The following is a 19715-nucleotide window of genomic DNA, read 5'->3' as shown; positions in this document are numbered from 1 at the left end:
CTGAAGTTTAAACATCTAAGAATACACAAATTTTAAGCAAATAAATTCTGGGTTTTTTGGGTCCTCCCTCACAGGCAGGCAAATAGATAGACATAGAATCCATTTGCTGATTTTAAAAATGCTCTCAGTGTCTAGGTTCATAAAGGATATCGTTTTCTTGTGATGTCTTTGATTTTGCTACCAGGATAATGTTGGCCTCATACACTAAGTAAGGAAGTGTTTCCTCCTTGTCCATTTTCTGAATGGTAGGATTGGTACTATTTCTTCTTTAAGTAGAATTCATCAGGTTAGGTCTTTGGGCCTGAAATTGTCTTTGCAGGTTTTATTATTATTACAAATTGGTTATAAATTCAATTTCTTTAACAGATAATAAGCACTTTATTTTTTGGTGCCAGTTTTGGCAATGTACATTCCTCAAGGAATTTGCCCAATTATACTTTTGGGGTTGCCTGCACAAAAGTCAGAAAAAGCCCTCAGAATACTGAGAGGTCTGCCAGCCTCCCATAGGCACTGGAGTGCTTTGCCTGAGGCCAGTGGTCAGGACTGTGCTGGGCCTCTTGGTAAGCAAAAGGAATCAGAGTTTAATGGAGGACATACTCATGTGTAACAGGCAGTGGTAGTAGACAGATGCACCTGGTTCGAGACATGTCCAAGTAAGAGTGACTTGAACAGTAAAGACGTTTAGTAATTCCACACAAGTCTGGAGATGTGGCATTCCCAGGACAGGAGCTGCAGCTCTGTGATCAATGATCTTTCCATCACCCCGTGTACCCTCACTGTCCTCCTCGGGTCCCTTCATGCTGGAGGGCGGCTGTAGCCACACCCTGATGGGTCACCCTCCTCTGGGAATGGGGGGACCACTTCAGACCAAAGGTTCAATCAGGTCCCCCAAACCTCGGGCAGGAGTCGGAGGAGCTGGCGGTGCTCAGGGAGGCTATGAGCGCGCGCCCCAGGGGAGCGGCGGGAGTCACGCGCCAAGACGCCTTGGTCAGGCCCGGGTGGTTCCTGAGATGCCTTTTCCCCAGCTGCTCCAGAGCTGGGGACACACCTGGGAGGCCGCAGAACGCAGCCATCGGTGGCTCGTCCTAGTGGCTAGAAACCCCAGTTCCCCAGATGCAGCTCCCACCCCATTCGCCAAAGCGTCACAGACTCCATACTGAGGACAGACGAGAACACTTGCTACAGCCTCCCGCACGCGCTGCGTCCACACTAGAACGCATGTGGTGGTCGCCGTCCGGCCCCACCCCAGTCCCGGCTGCGCCCCGCGCCGTCCAGCTCGCCTGGCCTCGCGGACTGTTCGGCGCTCTCCTCGAGGGGCTGCGCCATGTTGCCGCACAACTGCGCCACCGCGCACCACACCGTGCTAGAAGAGGATGAAGAGCCAGCGTCCGCGTGACCGGCCGCTAACCCCCGGACGGGTCAGGATAGCAGTGCTCAGCCTGACTCGCCTAGCTCCGCTCGGGACGACGGCCGACGCACGCGTGGGGGGGCGGGCCTCTGGACGTTGCCATGGCCACAGGCGACGCGCTCCTCTGGGAAGGAGCAGGCGCATGCTTCCGGGGCGGGGTGCGGTCGCCGGAAGTGCGTGGCCGCCGGGGGCCATGGCGGTGCTCGGCATCGTCTGCTTGGTTCTCTGGGCAGCAACCTGGCCGCCGACCTCGGCCTCGGGCGAGGAGTTCTGGCCCGGCCAGTCGGCGGCCGACATCCTGTCCGGAGCGGCGTCCCGCAGACGGTAAACGCGCTTCTACGGCGCCAACGGCCAGGCTCCAGGGTCGAGACAGAGGGGCGAGGATAGTGGTGGGGGCAGGGCGGGGGACGGGCTGGGGGCAGTGGTGGGGCCGGGGAAGGGGTCAGGGGACTGGGAGCAGTGGGCAGGAGTCAGTGGGCCGGGACGGCGGGGCCGATGGTCGGGGTCGGAGGGCTTTGGGCAGGCGCAGCCTTTGCCCTGGCTGAGCCTGAGGGCAGGCCTTCGAGGTTCCTATGAGACGATGTGGGTCCAGGTCTGGATTTGGGGAGCCCTGGAATCAGGTTGAGCGGGATGGTGCCTTTGTGTCTGCACGGAGCCAGTCATATGTGGGATGTTCCCTAGATATAAGTCTCCGGGGAAAGCGATCTTCTCAGTCGTCCAGCAGTTACTGAGGAATTGGTATAAAACAGACCGAGTGCATGTCCCAGGGATGTAGAGATGGTGCCTGAGCCCCTTCCTGCAGGTGTTCGCAGCCTTGGGGAGTTGGAGGTGTGTGACTAAGGAGTACACGCAGCTTCAACTGGAGTCATGGAAGTCTGTGGAAAACGTTGATATAGAGAAGGGAGGTGAGAACAGCAGGAACAGGGTTTTCCCTGAAGCTGGATGACTCCTGTCTATGTGTTTTAGAGAGCGGAGCCTTGCTTTAGACAGTGCAGAGGTTCTCAAAGTGTGTCCAGGAATCCCTGAGGTTTCAGAACCATTTTAATAGTCATACCAGGGCATTATTTGCCATTTTAACTTATCACATGGAGTGCACTGTGGAGTTTGTCTAGAGGCCTCCTGATCTGTGATATTGCAGCAGATTGAATGCAGAAAGAGATATGAGAACCCAGCTGTCACCATGCCCAAAAAAGATTGGCAAAAATGAAAAACTGCCATTCTTTTCATAATTTGTTTTGTTTTGAAAAATACACTTTTAAATTTAAAAATGTTATTTTTGCTAACATGCAATGAGCATATGAATATTTTATTTTATTTTATTTGAGTTGGAGACTCACTCTGTTGCCCAGGCCCACACTCATGGCCACCCCATCGTTGACCTGCTGGGCTCCAGCAATCCTTCCACCTCAGCCTTCCAAGTAGCTGGAACTACAGGTGCATGCTACTGTGCCCGGCTAATTTTTTATTTTATTGTAGAGATGAAGTCTCGCCAAGTTGCCCGGGCTGATCTCGAACCTGCAGTCTTAGGCAATCCACTTGCCTCAGCCTCTCAAAGTGCTGGGATTACTCAGCCATGAAGCCTGGCCTGTATGAAAATTTTAAGTGAATTAATAAATACTTCTAGCTTTAATTTCTAACATAATAACTACTAATAGATGTAACTTCATACACAGCAGCTTTGGGGGGTCCTCAGTCTTTATTTGTAGTATAAAGGGTCTTTAGACCAAGCAGTTCGAGAACAAGGTGAGATCTGTTTTTCAGGTTCTAGTCACTGAGATGCCTCTGGTCTTAGTATTGAATTATTGTTTGTTGTGATTGGAATGTTAAGATGTCTGCTGCTCCTGCTCATGGGCTCTGTGATTGGTCATATAGAAACAGATGGGCAGCTGTCTTCACTTTACAGACTAGAAACAACTGTAAGTGTTCAGAGCTGCATGATGTGCTGAGATTTGTGAGCAAGTTGGGCTTTCTGTGCAGAGGCATCAGCATTCGAGAGCTGTGTCCTGCTCCTCCCTACTCAGGTATCTTCTGTATGATGTCAACCCCCCTGAAGGCTTCAACCTCCGCAGGGATGTCTACATCCGCATCGCCTCTCTCCTGAAGACTCTGCTGAAGACTGAGGAGTGGGTGCTTGTGCTGCCCCCATGGGGCCGCCTCTACCACTGGCAGAGCCCTGATATCCATCAGGTCCGGATTCCTTGGTCCGAGTTTTTTGATCTTCCAAGTCTCAATAAAAACATCCCCGTCATTGAGTATGAGCAGTTCATAGCAGGTGAGGCAGAGTGTCAGATGGTGCGCGTCTCATGGGGGCTGGGCAGTTGTCTCTATTGTAGACATCAGCCCAGGCTGGAAACTATGGCCAGCCAGCTGTGCTTCACCAGCATCCTTGACCTGTTCTGTGCTCTCATCAGGCCTGTTGCAGTGCCTGCTCTGCATGAAGTCCCCTTCCCCTTCCTGGACTCCCCATGAGCACCCTATGTTCTCTCTAGGGAAGTAGGTCTGAGGTGTGTGAGCTTTGTGCCCTCCCTGTGAAGACATGGCAGAGAGTGTAGTTAGAAGTACCCTGAGAAAGTGGCCAGCCCTGAATGTTGTCCCAACTGGCTCGGCCCCTGTGCTCGGAGGCCTTTACGTGAAGGGAGACATACTGGGTGTGGAGTGGGCTTTGTGGTGTCTCACTGCTGTGGTGCAAATAAAGATACATCTTGTTTAACTTCTAGTTGTTTGACCTTTCCATTTTAATTTTTTAAATAGAGAAATTAAAGTTTTTCTTAGAAGAAAGGCATTTAGACCATCATGATGTTTTGTTGGAAAACCTAAATTCTTTTCCACATATTTGAGGACTGGAAGAATGAGTGAGTTTCGCATCTAGCTGCTGCTTGCAGCATGTACTGGGTTCTTACTGAGCAATGTGCTCTGGGCTAGAGGCCTTGTCCCTGCCAGGAGCGTGACTCTGTAGTATGTTCATCAAGTGTGTGGTGCTTGCTGCAAGTTAGATCCCTTCACTTTGAAATACATGGGAGTCTCGTGAGCACTGGGGCACAGAACAGCAGAGGGAGTGTCTTCTGACATCCTCATCACACTGTTGACACCAAGTCTGGGCCTTGTCAAAAGCATTCTTAGGATGCGTCCCTCCCTGGCTTGACTTTTAAAAGATGAGAGCTGGGGTTGGGTGTTTGGTCTGACTAATGATTGGCCCCTGGTCTGAACCACAGGTCATAGGCACCCAGATGGGTTTCCCAACAGTGGAACTGGGGGCTGGGCCATGGGCACAAGTGTTGCTTAGTGACTGAGAGGATGGTGCCCTGTATGATGGGGAGGACATGCTGACTGGACACTCACCTGCCATACCCTAGCTCAAGCCTTCTTGAGTTGTTTCCAGGGCTGCCAGGAGACCCCATGTGAGGAAGCTCAGGATGTGCCTAACATGGCACCTGGTATATGGGGTGTTTATCACCTCCTACCAGTGTAGAAGGATCCCTGTGGCTCTGCCTCTGGCCCAGCAGCTGCACAGCTATTAGCCCCAGTAGCAAGAGGGTGGGAGAGAGATACCAGAATTCCACTTGCTGTACCTTCTCATTGTTAACTTTGCCCATTCTGCATTTGAGCACATCTTTATTGATGGCATGGATGTGGCAGCCACCATGTTCTCTCTCGTCTGTGTGGGTGGGGCACAGAGTAAGAGGACCTCCTGCCATTCCTGGGCTTCTGTTCTCATGGGAGGTGAGACACCAGCAGAATTAACTAGTGGGGTAGACAGTGCTCAGGAGGGTGAGGGACACTGGAGAAGTCAAGGGAGTCAGGGAGTGTCAATGGACAGGTGGCTACATAGGGTTGGAGAGCAAGCCCTGGAGGGGAGTGGTCCGTGCAAGGGCCCTGAGGAGGAAGCATACTGTGTGCTGCCACAGCAGGGCAGGGACAGGGCTAAGGAAGGACCTAGACAAGCTGAACCCCAGGCTTCCCCTTCACCCTCTCTGGGCCCATGACCTGATGGTGCTTATTCTGTCCTCTCTGCTTTCGTAAGCCCCCTCCAGTTCTTCTTGGGAAAAAGGAAATGTAAAATTAATTCACTGGAAGTCCTGTTTATCCTAGGTCTCTTTGCACGGGCTGTTAGCACACTTATGGTTCCTGTCACACCGCTCAGGTCTTGTTGGTGTTTTTCAGAATCTGGTGGGCCATTTATCGACCAGGTGTACATCTTACAAGGCTATGCAGAAGGGTGGAAGGAAGGAACCTGGGAGGAGAAGGTTGACGAGCGACCATGCATTGATCAGCCGCTGTACTCCCAGGACAAGCATGAGTACTACAGGTACCTGCATGATGGGCTCCCCAGGTACCTGCATGGTGGCTCACCCACCATGCACCTGCCTCATGCCTTCTTGTTGTCACAAACACCTTCACTGCACATGCTTGTGTCATGATGTGATGTGGTGTCTGAGGCTCTCTTCCAGGCAGCCCTCATGTGGCTGCGTGCTCATAGCTGCCTTGACTGCCCTTCATCCTGAATATGCAGTTCCTCCTCCTGCTGCAACCGCAGGCCCGGGGAATAGGTACCTCACCCTTTATAGACAGAGAACTTGGGCCGTTTTAAAAACACTTGAGATCTGTCACTTTTCCCCTGCATCTCATAATGCACTTGGATGTGGCCTGTGGGAACATGTCTTGTCAACCCCAAACACAGATTGCCAACAGGGGCTCTGACATCACAAGGCTTCCTGTGGAAAGGCTATCACTTAGCACATCCATATGTAAAGTGCTAAAGCAATTGGTTCTAATGCATGAGTAATTGAGAATCCCTTTGGAAAGGCACAGCTGACCCTGAAGGTGGAAGGGGTGGCCTCTGCCCAGCCTTCTCTCCACTACCTGGTACTCCCATCAGCAGAAAGCTTCAGTGGTCTATCAAGTTAGACAGAAATTCATGGCTTGCTTCTAAAATTTTTTATAAGAATATCACCATCTGTAATCATGATCAGTAAGTTTTTCCTAAGCAAAGTAGTTGTGTTTTGTCAAGTTTGAGCCATGTTGTATGTGTCGAGATTTTATTAGTTACCCTCATGAAGGCAAGAGAAATTCATAGAAGTCCTGTGGTTTCATTCTCCAGAGGATGGTTTTGGGGTTATGAAGAGACCAGGGGCTTGAACGTTTCCTGTCTGTCTGTCCAAGGCTCGGCCTCCATCATGGCACCTGTACTTCTGAAGAGCACTTCTGCTCGGTGAGTACCCATCCCAGGCACAGCCCTCCAGGCAGTGGGCCCATACTCTGCATGTTGGCATCAGAACACTCCATGCCTGCACACCCCAACTTGCTCTCTCCATGGCGAGCAGGATCCCAAGGGAGGAGGGCGCTGGGGTTGAGGAGGAGGCTGCGTGTGTCTCTGAGGAGAACCCCAGGAGAGACGGGTTGGGATCAGCTGCGTCGACGCTCTGGTTGCCATGTGTGTGCCAGCGTGGCCTCTGCCCCATGCAGGAGCCTCTAGGGAAGCTGGGGATTGATGTTCTGAGTTGCTTCTCCATCACCCATCCCCTCCCCTCCCCCCCCACACAACCCCTCCCTACCCCTGTTTCATTTTCTTGCATCTTGAGTCTGGGTGATTGGTGATTGTGAAGCCATCCTTGGCCCTATGTCTGCAGTGGAGCCAGGGCAGTTGCTCTCTCTCGCCACTGGGTGGCAGCCGGCCCTAGTGAGATGCTGTGAGGGGTCCACTCAGGGATACCAGGGACTGCAGACAAGTTGAGCCTGGCTGGCTATAAGGAAGTGCTAAGCCTACTAAGCCATATTCTAGAACTTGCTGCAGCCTAGGAGCCTCTGTCATCTCCCCTCAGCTTTCTTCCAGTCCTTAGCAGCCAACAGTGAGTGTCTCCCAAATGCTTGGGCACCAGGGCCTTGAGTTCCCCGTACTCCAAAGCAGCTTCCTGCCCTCACCTCTGACATGTGCCTCCAGAGCCTATGGGCTGCTGACTGTGACTCTGTCTGCAGATCACACTTTGCCCGGGGCTGCGCTGGTCAATAGAGCTGTCTAGTGGGCTGATACTCATGATCTTCTTTTGGCTGCATTGGCCCATTGTGAACAGGACATACATTAGCGTCTGCTGCTCAGTAAGGCTTCTGTCAGTTACAGAAAGTAGAACTGGACTTTCAGAACAGTTGAGGGGCCAGGTCTGAGTTTGGGGGTTGAGATCCAGCTTTAGTATTGCCTAGGACTGGGCCCTTTTCGTGTAAATACCTGGGTTGCAAACATAGATCTGCCTAAGTATTGGACCTGCAGGACGCAGTCTTGCCGGTCAGTCTTTTCTGACTCACGTTTATAGGTCAGAATGGAAGCCTGGAAGAAGGTGTGTGGCTTGACACATGCTACTGGACTCCTGAGGAAGAGGCCCAGGAAGAAAACCAGGTTGGAGGCCAACCAGTGTGCCAGCCAGCCCTTGGGTGAAGGCTGACTGTGCCAAAATGGGGCCTTGGTGGAGGGTCCAGGCTGGGCCATCATGGGGAACCCACAGAGAGACCTGGGACTAGGTGGTCCCAATGTAGGAGCAACACCTCTGCTCAGGGGCTGCAGGGAAAAAGCACTGTGGTTAGTGAGGTGAGTGGGGGCATGGAGTTACCCACCAGCACACAGGTGGCTCAAGTCCCGTGGGTTAAAGCCTCAAAGAGAAGGCGAAGCTGTAAGCTGCTGGAAGGACAGCCCTATGACCTTGAGGAGGGAAGCATTTCTTAGATATGAAAACTCACTAGCCAAAAAAGAAAAGGTTGAGCAATTCAGTCATGTTAAATAATTTTTGTCCTTTAAAAAAATGAGGACAGGCCTTGGAGAAGGAGAAGGTCCTCACAGCATGTTTGGTCAGTTAAGGACTCTGTCTGGACTGTTGGTGAAGTTCCTAAAAGTTGGTGAGAGTAGCCAGGCAACCTGGAGTAAGAGGAGTCTGGCAGGACCCACACACCACAAAGGAAGCACAGCTGCCACCACTAGGAGGACACCCAGCCTCAGTGGTCAGGAAGCTAGCACCATTGGAAGGGTGAACAGCGAGACATGAAAGCTACTCTTGGTAGGATAACTTGGTACAACTGCTGGGAGCATGAATATACCATGTTTCCAGGAAGACCCACTCTTTCAATGTGTACTAGATAGAGTGCTCGATGGATTCAGAACTGAAAATGCAGACTGCTACCATATTCAGCAAAGATGAACTGGGATATCATGTCCAGTAAAAAAAAGAAAAAGAAAAGAAAACCTGAATGCGGTCAGTTTCCATGTGCATAAAGCTCAAGACAGGTACATGCATAGGGCATGGAGGTGGGAGGCTGTGCAGGAGGGCTCCAGGCATGTGAGTGGGCACATGTGTGAGGGGCTTTGCTCCTGAATGGGCTGCCTGCTGTCATCTTGACTGTGTGTATGTGGAATGGTGTCCTCTGAGTGCAGATTGTTTTTGTTAATACAGCCCTTAGGAGGCAGTGTCTGGGCAGGGTCAGAGACAGCCACTGTTTCCAGTCACCCTGTCTCTTTCTGGAAACATCTCATACCAATATGTACGCATGCTCATCTGCTTGGTCAGACACACATGGACTCACCACATCGGTGTTCTCCACAAGGTTTTTGTTTGCCCTTTCTTCCCAGTGAGCCACACATCATGGATGTTAAGACACGCAGATATTCCTGGTTCTTTTGCAGCCATCTCTGATGGATGGGAGGGAATTCATTGAGACAACCCAGGCTGGCAGCCTTTGGTTAGCTCCAGGGTTTGCTGTTCCAAGTAGGACATATTTCTGTAGAGAAGTCTTTGTGCGAGCAGTGGGTGAGTAGACATGTAGCATAACACCTGGACCCGAAACGGCAAGGCTGGTAGGTGTACTACTAGTGGTGGAATTGCGAAGTTGCCTGCAGTGATTACACAAAGCTGTCCCTATGTGGCCACCAGGGCAGAGAGCTATAGTTTCCATGGACCTGCTAAGTAAAAGAGGGAATACCTGGTCTGTTGATTTGTGTTTCTTTGACTTCAGAGTAAGACTATATTGAAAAGCCTTTTGAAATGTCATTCTGGGAAGCTCTGTCTCAACTTATCAGTTTTTTTCTCTGCAGAAATTAAAATTTTTATGTAGTCAAATTTATTATCCATTACTTAAAGATTTCTGGGTTTTCTTATTCCTACCTTTACTACCCTAATATACTTAAAAATTATTTCAGGTTTTTATAGTTTTTCAGTTTTCATGTTTAACTATTTGAATCTTTTAGTTTATTTTGTTTATTTAGTTTATTTTTATAAGTGCATTCATTTCCTGCCACAAGCAGTTGTGTCCTATGTCTGATGTGCAGCAAGGTATCTGTATCCCTTTGCAGTAGATGGCCTCTCTTGTTCCTCTCTTGGCAAGGAGTCAGTGTGAGGCTCACTGTAAGCAGTGCTGACTTGAGATGCACAAGAGTGCTAGGGAGTAGCTTGTCCCTATTTTTTTAAGGTGACTTTTTTTTTTTAATTAGAGTCTTACTCTGTTGCTCAGACTGAAGTGCAGTGGCATGAGCTCAGTTTACTGCAGCCTTGGCCTCCTGGGCTCAGGCAGTCCTTCCACTTCAGCCTCCTGAGTAGCTGGGACTATAGGTGTGCACCACCCCACCTGGCTAATTTTTTTTTTCTTTTTTATAGCAATAAGGTCTTGCTATGCTGCCCAGGCTGGGATTTTTTTTTATTTTTTTTAATAGAAGCAAATAGAGACTTTTATGCTTTTGTTGTATGTACCATTATTTGGCTTTTCCCCTTTACCTATCGATGTATGAATAGATTCCCTAATATTGAACCATCTTTGCATTCCCGGTATGAACACCATTTATTGTGCATTATTTTTTTAATATACTGCCAGGTTCTATTTGCTAATTTTATTCATCTTGTGTGTGTGTTTTCTTTTTTATTTTGCAACATTTGTCACAGTAAGTTCAGTGACAACTGGTTCAATGGCTAGGATAGGAGAGACACTTCACACCTGTTAGAATTATGTGGTATGACATTTACAGATACCGGGATGATGTTGATTTTGTCAGATCCAAACTAACTGGAACCAGGAGAGCACCAAGGAGGGGGCGTCCTGCTTGCATGTCCAAGAAATGACTGTCTTGTGGACTCCTAAAATAACCCCACAGGAATTACTCCATGTCTTGTATCCCGTGCTTCTTGCAACAACATATCACATGTGGAGAAATATGAACATAATCCTGTGACCAGCCTCATTATGTGACATTCTGGAGGACTGCAACAATTCAGAGGAGATGCTCTTGGGTGAATGCCTGCCCTGTGATGGTGTTGCCACCATGACCCGACGCCAGCTCTGGCTTTGAGCCTCCAGAGCCGGTGAGGTTCATTTCTCGGCAGCTTCGTGATCATCTCCTTTGTGCCACATGAAAGTGTCCCTCACTCTCCCACTTAGATGCAGCCATGGCCAGTGCTGTGTGTCTTGGGTCATGATTCTGTTGACTTACTCTCAAGTAAATTCATTACATTAGGAGAGCGTTTTCTCTGATATGAAGTTGTTTTTTATGTTAACAGTAGGGATTAAACTCTCTCAGAACTGTGATGTGGAGGCCAGAGGATGATGTCTCCAAGTATCGGCCATAATTTGCCTGTAAGCACCAAGGTTACTGTCCTTCAAGTCTTGGCCTCAGAGTGTTGCTCAGGCCCAGGCTCTCCACTTTGTGCTGTTAGAGAGTGTGGCTGTAATCACTTGCAACTCCTCTAGTCATTAAAAGTGTTATTTTTCTATTGTTTGAAAACAGGTCTGTGATGTTAGACAGAGCCGAGAACCTACTTCATGACCACTATGGAGGAAAGGAATATTGGGATGTGAGTATTTCCCAAATGGTGGCTTTCTCAGTTTGTGTATGTTGTCTCAATCCAAGTTTTTAAAGTTTTGCAACAGCTGACTGCTCTGTTTATCAAGCTTGCTGACTAGAGTCACAGGTGCTTAGAAGCCATGGATGGGGGTCTTGGCAGTGAATTTGCTCCATCCCTCGTACAGCAACTTTGCCATAGGGCCCGGCCGTCAGGAGTCCTGCTGGGCTGTTCAGCATTCACTCCTAATGCACAGGCCCTGAACTCAGTGGCAGTGACCCTGGCATTGGGTCAGCCCCCAAGTCGTTGATGCATTTAGTTGCTAGAATTTCTCATTCTCTTGGTGCTCTTTAGTTTAGAAAGGTGGGGATATTTTGCAGTGAGGCCTTCATGTTGTAGCCGATTTCTGCTGAAATGGGGGAAGTTCCAACTCAGGTGACGTTTGGTGCATTTGCCACAGCTATGGTGAAGAGACACGATGGGGTTGGGAGGAACAGCTCCTGCTGTGTCAGCAGCATGTCCTGCTGGCATGTCATGTGGGTGGCAGCTGGTACAGCAGGCATCTGGGGAAGAACCACAGTCCCTGCTTGAGGGAGTTTGTGCTGGTCAGTCCAGCTTAGTTTGGCAAAAAAAAGAAGTGTTTGCCAAGTGCAGCTCGAAGTTGCCTCAGGGAGGAAACAGCGTGGAAGGCTGCACACCATCATGCTGGCCGAGGGCACAGCCACCAGAGTCCCGTGCTAGCTGGGGTAGGAGGTGGCTTGCCTGTTGCAGCTGCCTGTCGCTGAGGGAGGTAGAAGGAGGATGGAGAGAAGAGCCCAGCTCGGGAGGCTGGTGGGGTGGCTTCTGTGTAGGGCTCTCAGGCTGTGGGTGAGGTTTTGGTCCTGTGTTTGTCCATGGGAGCCTCGGGTGCTTAGCACAGTCCATCCCCACAGACCCGTCGGAGCATGGTGTTTGCCAGACACCTGCGGGTGGTCGGGGATGAATTTCGCAGCAGGTACCTGAACTCCACGGATGGCGTGGATGGAATCCCCTTCCAGGAGGACTGGACCAAAATGAAGGTAGTGTCTCCCTTGTTAATTAGAGACATGCCCCAAAACTCACCCCTTCAGCTATAAAGGTCAGACCAGGGTTGGCATGTCTGCCCGCCCTACAGACACTTTGGTTCCTTCCAGAAGGAGAATTGCCGTAACTACCTGATCGTGGGAGGGCCCAATGCTAGGGTACCTTCAGAACCTGTGTCTTGGTGCAAACTTAGAGGGTCACCCAGGAGTCTTCCCTTCAGTAAAAGGGGGAAATCACAACGGACCCAGCAGCCTAAATGGTGGAAATAGGAAGGAATAGATGAGCCAAGGCACATTCCCTGAGTGATAAAGAGAAAACATACAAGGTTCACCCAGCTCGCCCCAAGCACCATCAATACCCTTTGCTCTATGTCACCCTTTCTTAATGTATACATCTTTACTTTTTTTCTGAAAGTTTGGATTTTTTATAATGTAGTTTCAATTTTGTTGTTTTTAACAGCAAACTTTTCTAGTGAGGAATACCATTTTACCTGTTTACTCTTTTATGGGGTATGAGCTATTTCCAAGTGGAGTGACATTGATCAAGCAATAGTTAAGTTGCTTGGGTGGCTTTTACTGGGAAAAATTCTTAAATAGAACACTTTTCATTTTATTCCGTGTGTATTTTTTTCCAGTTTCATTTATATTTTAAAATATTTTAATTTTACTCAGATAAATGGCTTTTTGATTGTCTTAAGAAGATAAGGTCCCTGCAAGTTTCCGCCCAAATCCCTTAGGCAGCCCTGGAGGTCATCCCATGGAGGATGGCCTGTGGAAAATCTCTTCTCCCCCATCCCAAGTTCCCCATGGCCTGGACAGCTTCCCCCTACCTGGCTCCCCAGCAGGCCCCTGCAGTTCCACATGTCCCAGTTCTTTGCTAGGTCAAGCTGGGCTCTGCGTTGGGGGGCCCATACCTTGGTGTCCACCTGAGAAGAAAAGACTTCATCTGGGGACATAGGGAAGATGTGCCCAGCCTGGAAGGGGCTGTGAGGAAGATCCACAGCCTCATGAAGACCTACCAGCTGGACAAGGTGTTTGTGGCCACAGATGCCATCAGAAAGGGTATGGAGCTCTGCCTGGTAACCTTCTTTGCTTTTTTTTGCTCCCTGGTTCAATTCTGAGTGGACCTAGGCATGCATCATATCTTTACCTGCCTTCCTGGGAGGGTCAGGCTGTAGCCAGTCCTGAAGAATAAACAGTTGGCAAAGAATGCTGGCATTCCAAGAGCAGGTGCCCACCTGTTCACGCCAGGCGCTCCAGCTCAGAGGCCTCTCCTCTTACTTTGCAGAATATGAGGAGCTAAAAAAGCTTTTGCCGGAGATGGTAAGATTTGAACCCACATGGGAGGAGCTGGAGCTCTACAAGGATGGAGGTGTAGCCATCATTGACCAGTGGATCTGCGCCCACGCCAGGTGCTGTCCACAAATGCCTGCTGAGGGCGGGTTGGGTGGCTGGCACTGCTTACTGCATCTTCAGCGCTCCACAGTCAGGACAGATGCTGGCCTGTGTGCCATGAGCCTTTTCCTCATGTGTGTGCCCACTTGCTCTTCTGGCTCTTGACTGATTGTGCCCTAGAGTCAGAGGTCCTTCCTTATCTCTGGATCTCATGTGTAGATGCCTTCCATGCTGTGCTCTCATCACTTCATCCCATACCCCTTCTTTGTCTCGTTTCCTATCATCACAGTTTCTGTTCCATGTACCCCTGCCCTGAGAGTCACCTAGGCTGCTGGGCTTGCTTTATGTCCCTGTGATGTATTATTGCTGATGGATAGGCCCTAAAGTCAGGAAGCATAAGGCCATGTGTTACTGCTCATGGGTTGTTCCAGGGAGGCAGGCTCAGTCTCTGTTCCTTTAGCTGTGTCTGCATGTCTGTGTGGGGCCCATGGTTGAGACTGGGTCAGCATATTTTGAGTATGATGGACTATGAAAGTGGGGTGTGTGATTCTTCCTGTGGGTTCAGAGCTTTCAGATGCCGCATAATGCTGTGCATGGGAAACCCACAGAGGGCCCAGGTGATGCCACCCCCAGAGTGAGGTCCCCGTTCCTCCGATAGGCAGATGGCGTGCAGGTGGTTCTCAGAGCAGGACTGAAGTGTGGAACTGAGTTTCAAGGGCGTTCCTGCTCCTCGGGTGTGACTGGGGGTTTTCATCAAGATCTGGGCAGGTTCATCTCCTCAGTCCCAGCTGTGCTCTGGGAAGGTTCTGCACTTAGCTTTCCAGCCTCCTGCCTTTGGTTCTTCTGGGAGTATGGCTCTGTGAGGTTGTGGCACAGCCCTGACAGCTCCATGCAAGGAGTGCTTGGCACAGCCAACTGCTGCTGCTCTGCCCCTGGGCCGGCACTGCCCACTCTGGCAGCTCTCTCTGCGTGGGGTGGTGGAGGTCTCCCCACTGGATACCACCTCCCACCCAGCAGCAGACAGGCCTGTGCAGCCTCCTGGCCCCACATACAGCACTGTGTACATAGCGCTTGTTTTGGAAATACCTCTTGGATTTGCTTGTGAGCTGCTAATGGAGAGCCAGAGAACAATTATACAGGATTCAGAAGAATGGTCAGGCCATTGCCCTAAAGGTTGGGAGGGTGTCTGAGAAGGGGGTCCCCACCAGCCTTCACAGTGTGTGTGAAGGAATCCCTTGACCTCCATGTTTCTGCCACTCCCAGAATAGGACCCCTCCCAGAACCAGAGCAGCAGATCATGCATAGGCAGCCCTTGTGGTTTAGTGACCCCAGGTGTTCAACCTGCATTTTCGGACCTGGCCTGAAGATAGGCCATAGAGAGGAGGAAGACCCCTGGGAGGCATGGAGCAGGGAGGGGGTATGGACTGAAATGCTAGGCAGAGTCCCCCAGGGTACAGACGTGAGGGCACCTGAATGAGGTGGGCAAGCCAGGGGAGCACCAGTCCAAGGGGGCTTGCGGCAGGCACACTACAGGGTAGAGAGGCCAGACAGGGACCTACTGCTGTGTGTGGTTGATCAGTCTGTTGGTTCTCTACAATTCTGGGAACCTCTTGTTGTATTCTACAGGTTTTTTATCGGCACCTCGGTCTCAACATTTTCATTTCGGATTCATGAGGAGAGAGAGATCCTGGGATTGGACCCCAGGACAACGTACAACAGGTTCTGTGGAGACCAGGAGAAGGCCTGTGAGCAGCCTACCCACTGGAAGATCGCCTACTGATCTTTGGACCCATGTCACATAGGTGGACGCAGGTTCCGTTGCCATGGGGGTTGCTCCGTAGCCTGGCAAGGGACTGGGTGGATAGTCCCTTCATGGGTCCCAGGCCCAGAGGGGGTCTTGCTTGGGGTGTGACACTCTAGAGCCTGCTCCATCCTCAGCACTCCCTCATCCATGTGTGCAGGAAGAGGCTCTGCTGCCTCTGGCCAGGCTGTGTTTCGTTAGCATCTGGGAAGCCACGTCCCAACTACAGATGTGGTCCATGTGATGGGCCCGGCTTGGGGCCTTTGTACTCGCCTTTTGTCTTCTGTGTATTTTAAGTGCATTGAGGACTGACGCTGGTGGGTGAGCCGCCCCGTTCTGGGTAGACTTGGACTGAAGTTTCCCTTGAAGCTGGCATGACTGTAGATATTACTTTAAATGTCTACAGGAGCCAGAGAAGGCTTCTGCACCCCACCTGCCCTTCCACCTGACAGGAGACATGTGTGAGCTGGTTTCCTCATGGGTGGACAGAAGGTGAACCTGCCTCCATGCAGAACCGAACTGGGAACTTTAGGGAGCTCTGAAGGTTATGACCATGTAGACCCTCCTCTCTCCATGTCAGAGTGCCAGAAGGCTCCTTGGCGGTGTCTGGGAAAACCCTCTATGGACCGCCTGTGGGAAACTCCCAGCTTTCCCCACACCAGCGTTCACAGGTGGGTGCAGGTGGGGCTTCTGGGTCTACCATCCGCTGTTGGGAATAGAAGTGAGAAGTGACAGTCACACCGACTCTAAAAGACTGCATCTAAGACGAACTACTGTGTCAGGTGTCTCTTCGTATCTGTTTTATAGAAATTATTTTCTAGATCTTCATGCTGCCATCACGAGGCCACCTGCACAGGAGGACATGGGACACAGAATTAGTGGAAGGAGCAGTGTCAACCCCGGGGACCCTTCCTGACCCCTTTGCTGGGGCCCTTTGTGACTTCCCACCAGTGTTGTGTGACCTTCAGCCAGTTCCTGCACTGAGCAGCCAATTCCTACATCTGCTAGAGGCACAGTGACGTGGACACTCTATGACAAGCAGAGGATGGACAGTGAGGAGGGCGGAGACCTTTTCTTCAGAGCCTGGCTAGGCCAGGCCCCACCTTCCTGTGACTTCTCCTTCCTAAGCTTTTAAATCTACCCTGAGCGTGCAGGGTCTTGTGTTACTCAGAGCTGTGCAGGGTAATGATGACATATTTATTCTTTTTCCATTTGTACATTCAGATGTTCTTAATAAAATTTTCTAGATGCTGGAATCCTAGAAACAGTGCCTTTTTCATTCCATTAAGTTTTCTTTAGGCTGAGAGCTGTATAAAACATTTTGGACTGTGATTGTGTACCTTTGTAAGGAAAATAAACTGCTTTATGGTTGTCAGTAGTTGTGGAGTATAGACTCATTCCCTGCCACACAGTGGGATGTCAAAGGCCCCTTTCAGTTTCCCAGAAAGACTGACTGGATACAGGTGGGACAAGGCAGGGCTGCCCTCACTAGTCTGTGTGCTGTGGGTGTGAGCATCTACACTGGGATGACACCTCCTGCTGGAACCCTGGGCCAACAAAGTGCCTTGGGTCTGCTCATGAGGAGACCTGTGAGGGCTAGTTACCATCAACAGCAGCCCAGCTCTCCTCTGTTTATGTGGCCACTGCATGGAGGGCTATTGGAGAAAAAGTTCCACAGTTGTAGAAAACATGGAAACTGCCAGTCATTCAGGCACTGAGGAGACAGCAACATGGCCTCCATGGGGTTACATTGTGGGAAGAGACCAGCCAGTAAAAATATCTTTGTTAGGTGTAAATACTGTCACCAGACTGGAGAAGGAGGGGCTTGGAGGAGGTGGCAGGCTGAAAGGGGCTTAGGAAGGATTGGGGACCCATAACCTGCAGCACCAGGAACGATATGTGCCAAGGCTTCAGCACATGCTCATGCCCAAGGCAGAGGGTAGGTAGAGTGATGATGGAGTAACTGACCAGGGACACTTTGGAAGGATGTGTGGTCAGGGGGCCACTGCAGGATCTGAGCAGAGCAAGGTATGATGTGGCCACTATGTGAACAGCCTGGAAACCAGAGGCTGGTGAAGAGGCTGTTGCCACAATCCAGGTGAGACAGTGTTGTTAAGAATGTTAAAATAAAAATTTCAGACAAACTTGGCAGAGTTTATTTGAGCAAAGAACAATTCATGAATCGGGCAGTACTCGGAACCAGGAGAGGTTCCATAAGCTCTGCCCAGCAGCGTGGGCAGTCAGCCCTTGAAGACAGAACATGGAAGTGATGCACAGAAATGGCCTGGCTGGCTGCAGCCAGACGTCTCCTCATGTTGCTGTGGCCCGGTCAGTTGGTCACCCATTACTGGCTACTTGTTGAGACTCAGCTACTTGCTGTGACAAGAATCCAGTACAAATGTCAGGCTGTATTCAGTGGTCAAAACACATGGTGAAACACTGGCCAGCCCTGAGGGGGTTTATCATTAGCAGGCAGAACTTAGAGGCCCATTGAGCACACCCTTACCATTAGGTAGGGCAAGTATCTGTGTGGTAGAGCTTGACCTCCAGGCATCAGGGCCACTGGTCAGTGAGTGCAGACTGTTGAAAGAAGTGCTTTTGACACTCAGGTTTGCTTTATAAAAACAGAAAGAATAGATAACCTTTTTTTCTTCTTCTTTCAAGATATATAAGGCCTGACAAATTCATGAACTCATCCTAGAAAAAGTATTGCATACCTCATTGCTGACTACTACTATGGTCACCTTCAAAGTATTCCCCTTGGGAAGCTAGGCACTGATGCCAGTTCACCCATCAAAGCAATTCTGGAACTCTTTTACTAGAGTGGCTATCAGAACTGCTGTAGTATTGCCCTCGATGCCCTGGATGTCATCAAAATATCTTCCTTTCAATATTTCCTTCATCTTTGGGTAAAGAAAAAAGTCACTGGGGCCAGACCAGTAAGGAGGGTGTTCCAATACAGTTGTTTACTGACTAAAAACTCCCTCACAGACGGTGCTGTGTGAGCTGGTGCATTATCATGATGCAAGAGCTCCTTTGGGACCATTTTTGCATACACCTTTCTTATGCCAAGATTTTCAATTAAGACTTTCCTAACTTTATTGATGTTTATTTGGTCTGCTTCTCACAGGCAATCAATGGTCTGCTTTATTGATGTTTATTTGGTCTGCTTCTCACAGGCAATGATTTTGACACAGATTCAATGAATTTTTGCAACATTTTTGTCAATTCTTCTGGATGTGCAGAAGCCGCCTAGGGTCCTAGGACCCCTGAGCTAAGCAGGCAGCAAGAGCTCTGGGAGCCTCCTGGGAAGGGCCCAGAGATGCTGTACAAGGGGCCTCCTGGTGCCCGGGAGGAGAGCCATGACGGGGCAGGGACAGGAAGGTGGGGGGTGCCAAGTGGTCTCAACCCTCAGAGGCTGGAAGGAAGGGCTCTGCTGCAGGGTATTGACTGGTGGCTGTTCTGTAGGCAGAGACCACCCATGGGCAGTCCTGGCACCTCACAGGAGGGGCCACCTGGGAAGCCTGAGACATTGGGGGAAAGGGGCTTCTCCAGCAGCTTCTGGACTTCCCTGGGTGCCAGGGCCACCCTGGGAAATAGGGATGAATCCCACTTGGTCCCTGCCTTTGGGGAAAATCATGGGCTGGCCTGAAGGGGAGGGCTGGGGCAGAGGCATGGAGGGCTCCTGTGTGGACAGGGCCACAGTGAAGTGGGACTGGAGCCTGGTGGTCCCACAGGGCTCACTGACCCCCTCACCCTGTGCTTGGCCCAGGGGCGTCAGAGCCTGAATGGGCGCTGCCTATAGCTCTTGGTGGAGGCTCTGCAAGGTCTCAGAACTGCAAGAACCACGTGGGGCATGAGGAGTTAGGCCTGAGCCCACTTCGTGCCCATCCACCTCCTCCATGCTCTCCCCTACTCCTGAAAGGCCCCTGCAGCCCAACTGACTCTGGCTGGGTCAGGGAGGAGCCCAGGTCGGTGGTGCACAGGGTGTCAATGGCTGCCTCAAGCTCTGCCTCCTGGCACTCCGACCTCATCTATGGCTGTGGGTCCAGCAAGACGCTGCGGTCTGCAAGTGCGGGGTCCTGCCTGTCCAGGGAGGATCCAGCTGTGGCCTCACAGGGTCCCTTCAAGGTCCTTCTGACAAGGTCAGGACAGTGGCTGCATAAGGTTTGACCCACACCTCCTCCTATCCGCAGAGTGGGAGCAAGCTCAGTGAGTCAGTTGCCATCCTTCACTGTCGTGAG

General features: G+C 50.7%; 1 protein-coding gene and 1 long non-coding RNA gene across 2 annotated transcripts; both read left to right on the top strand.

Annotated features, from left to right (window-relative positions):
- The first annotated feature begins 1565 nt into the window (after window positions 1-1565).
- POFUT2 (protein O-fucosyltransferase 2) lies at window positions 1566-15450 on the top strand. The gene is made up of 9 exons (XM_008061573.2): window positions 1566-1732; window positions 3430-3680; window positions 5570-5714; window positions 6507-6617; window positions 11160-11226; window positions 12147-12272; window positions 13157-13337; window positions 13564-13687; window positions 15297-15450. The coding sequence occupies exons 1-9, from the start codon at window positions 1602-1604 to the stop codon at window positions 15448-15450; spliced, it is 1290 nt and encodes a 429-aa protein (XP_008059764.1). The 5' UTR covers window positions 1566-1601.
- A 69-nt stretch (window positions 15451-15519) lies between these two features.
- On the top strand, window positions 15520-16849 carry LOC103263902. The gene is made up of 2 exons (XR_504528.1): window positions 15520-16142; window positions 16279-16849. It is a non-coding gene; the product is annotated as an uncharacterized LOC103263902 (long non-coding RNA).
- The last annotated feature ends 2866 nt before the right edge of the window (window positions 16850-19715 follow it).

Source organism: Carlito syrichta, unplaced genomic scaffold, assembly GCF_000164805.1.
Source record: "Carlito syrichta isolate Samal-C Ts95f unplaced genomic scaffold, Tarsius_syrichta-2.0.1 Scaffold305319, whole genome shotgun sequence".
Classification (NCBI taxonomy): domain Eukaryota; kingdom Metazoa; phylum Chordata; class Mammalia; order Primates; family Tarsiidae; genus Carlito; species Carlito syrichta.
Note: the sequence above shows the minus strand (reverse complement) of the source record. Positions and strands in the feature narration are given on the sequence as shown.

Excerpts from the sequence above, each read along its gene's own strand:
- POFUT2 (XM_008061573.2), top strand. The coding sequence starts at position 1,602 with ATGGCGGTGCTCGGCATCGTCTGCTTGGTTCTCTGGGCAGCAACCTGG. Across the intron at positions 1,733-3,429 it reads GGAGCGGCGTCCCGCAGACG|GTATCTTCTGTATGATGTCA; the intron begins GTAAACGCGCTT and ends CTCCCTACTCAG. Across the intron at positions 6,618-11,159 it reads CTGAAGAGCACTTCTGCTCG|GTCTGTGATGTTAGACAGAG; the intron begins GTGAGTACCCAT and ends GTTTGAAAACAG.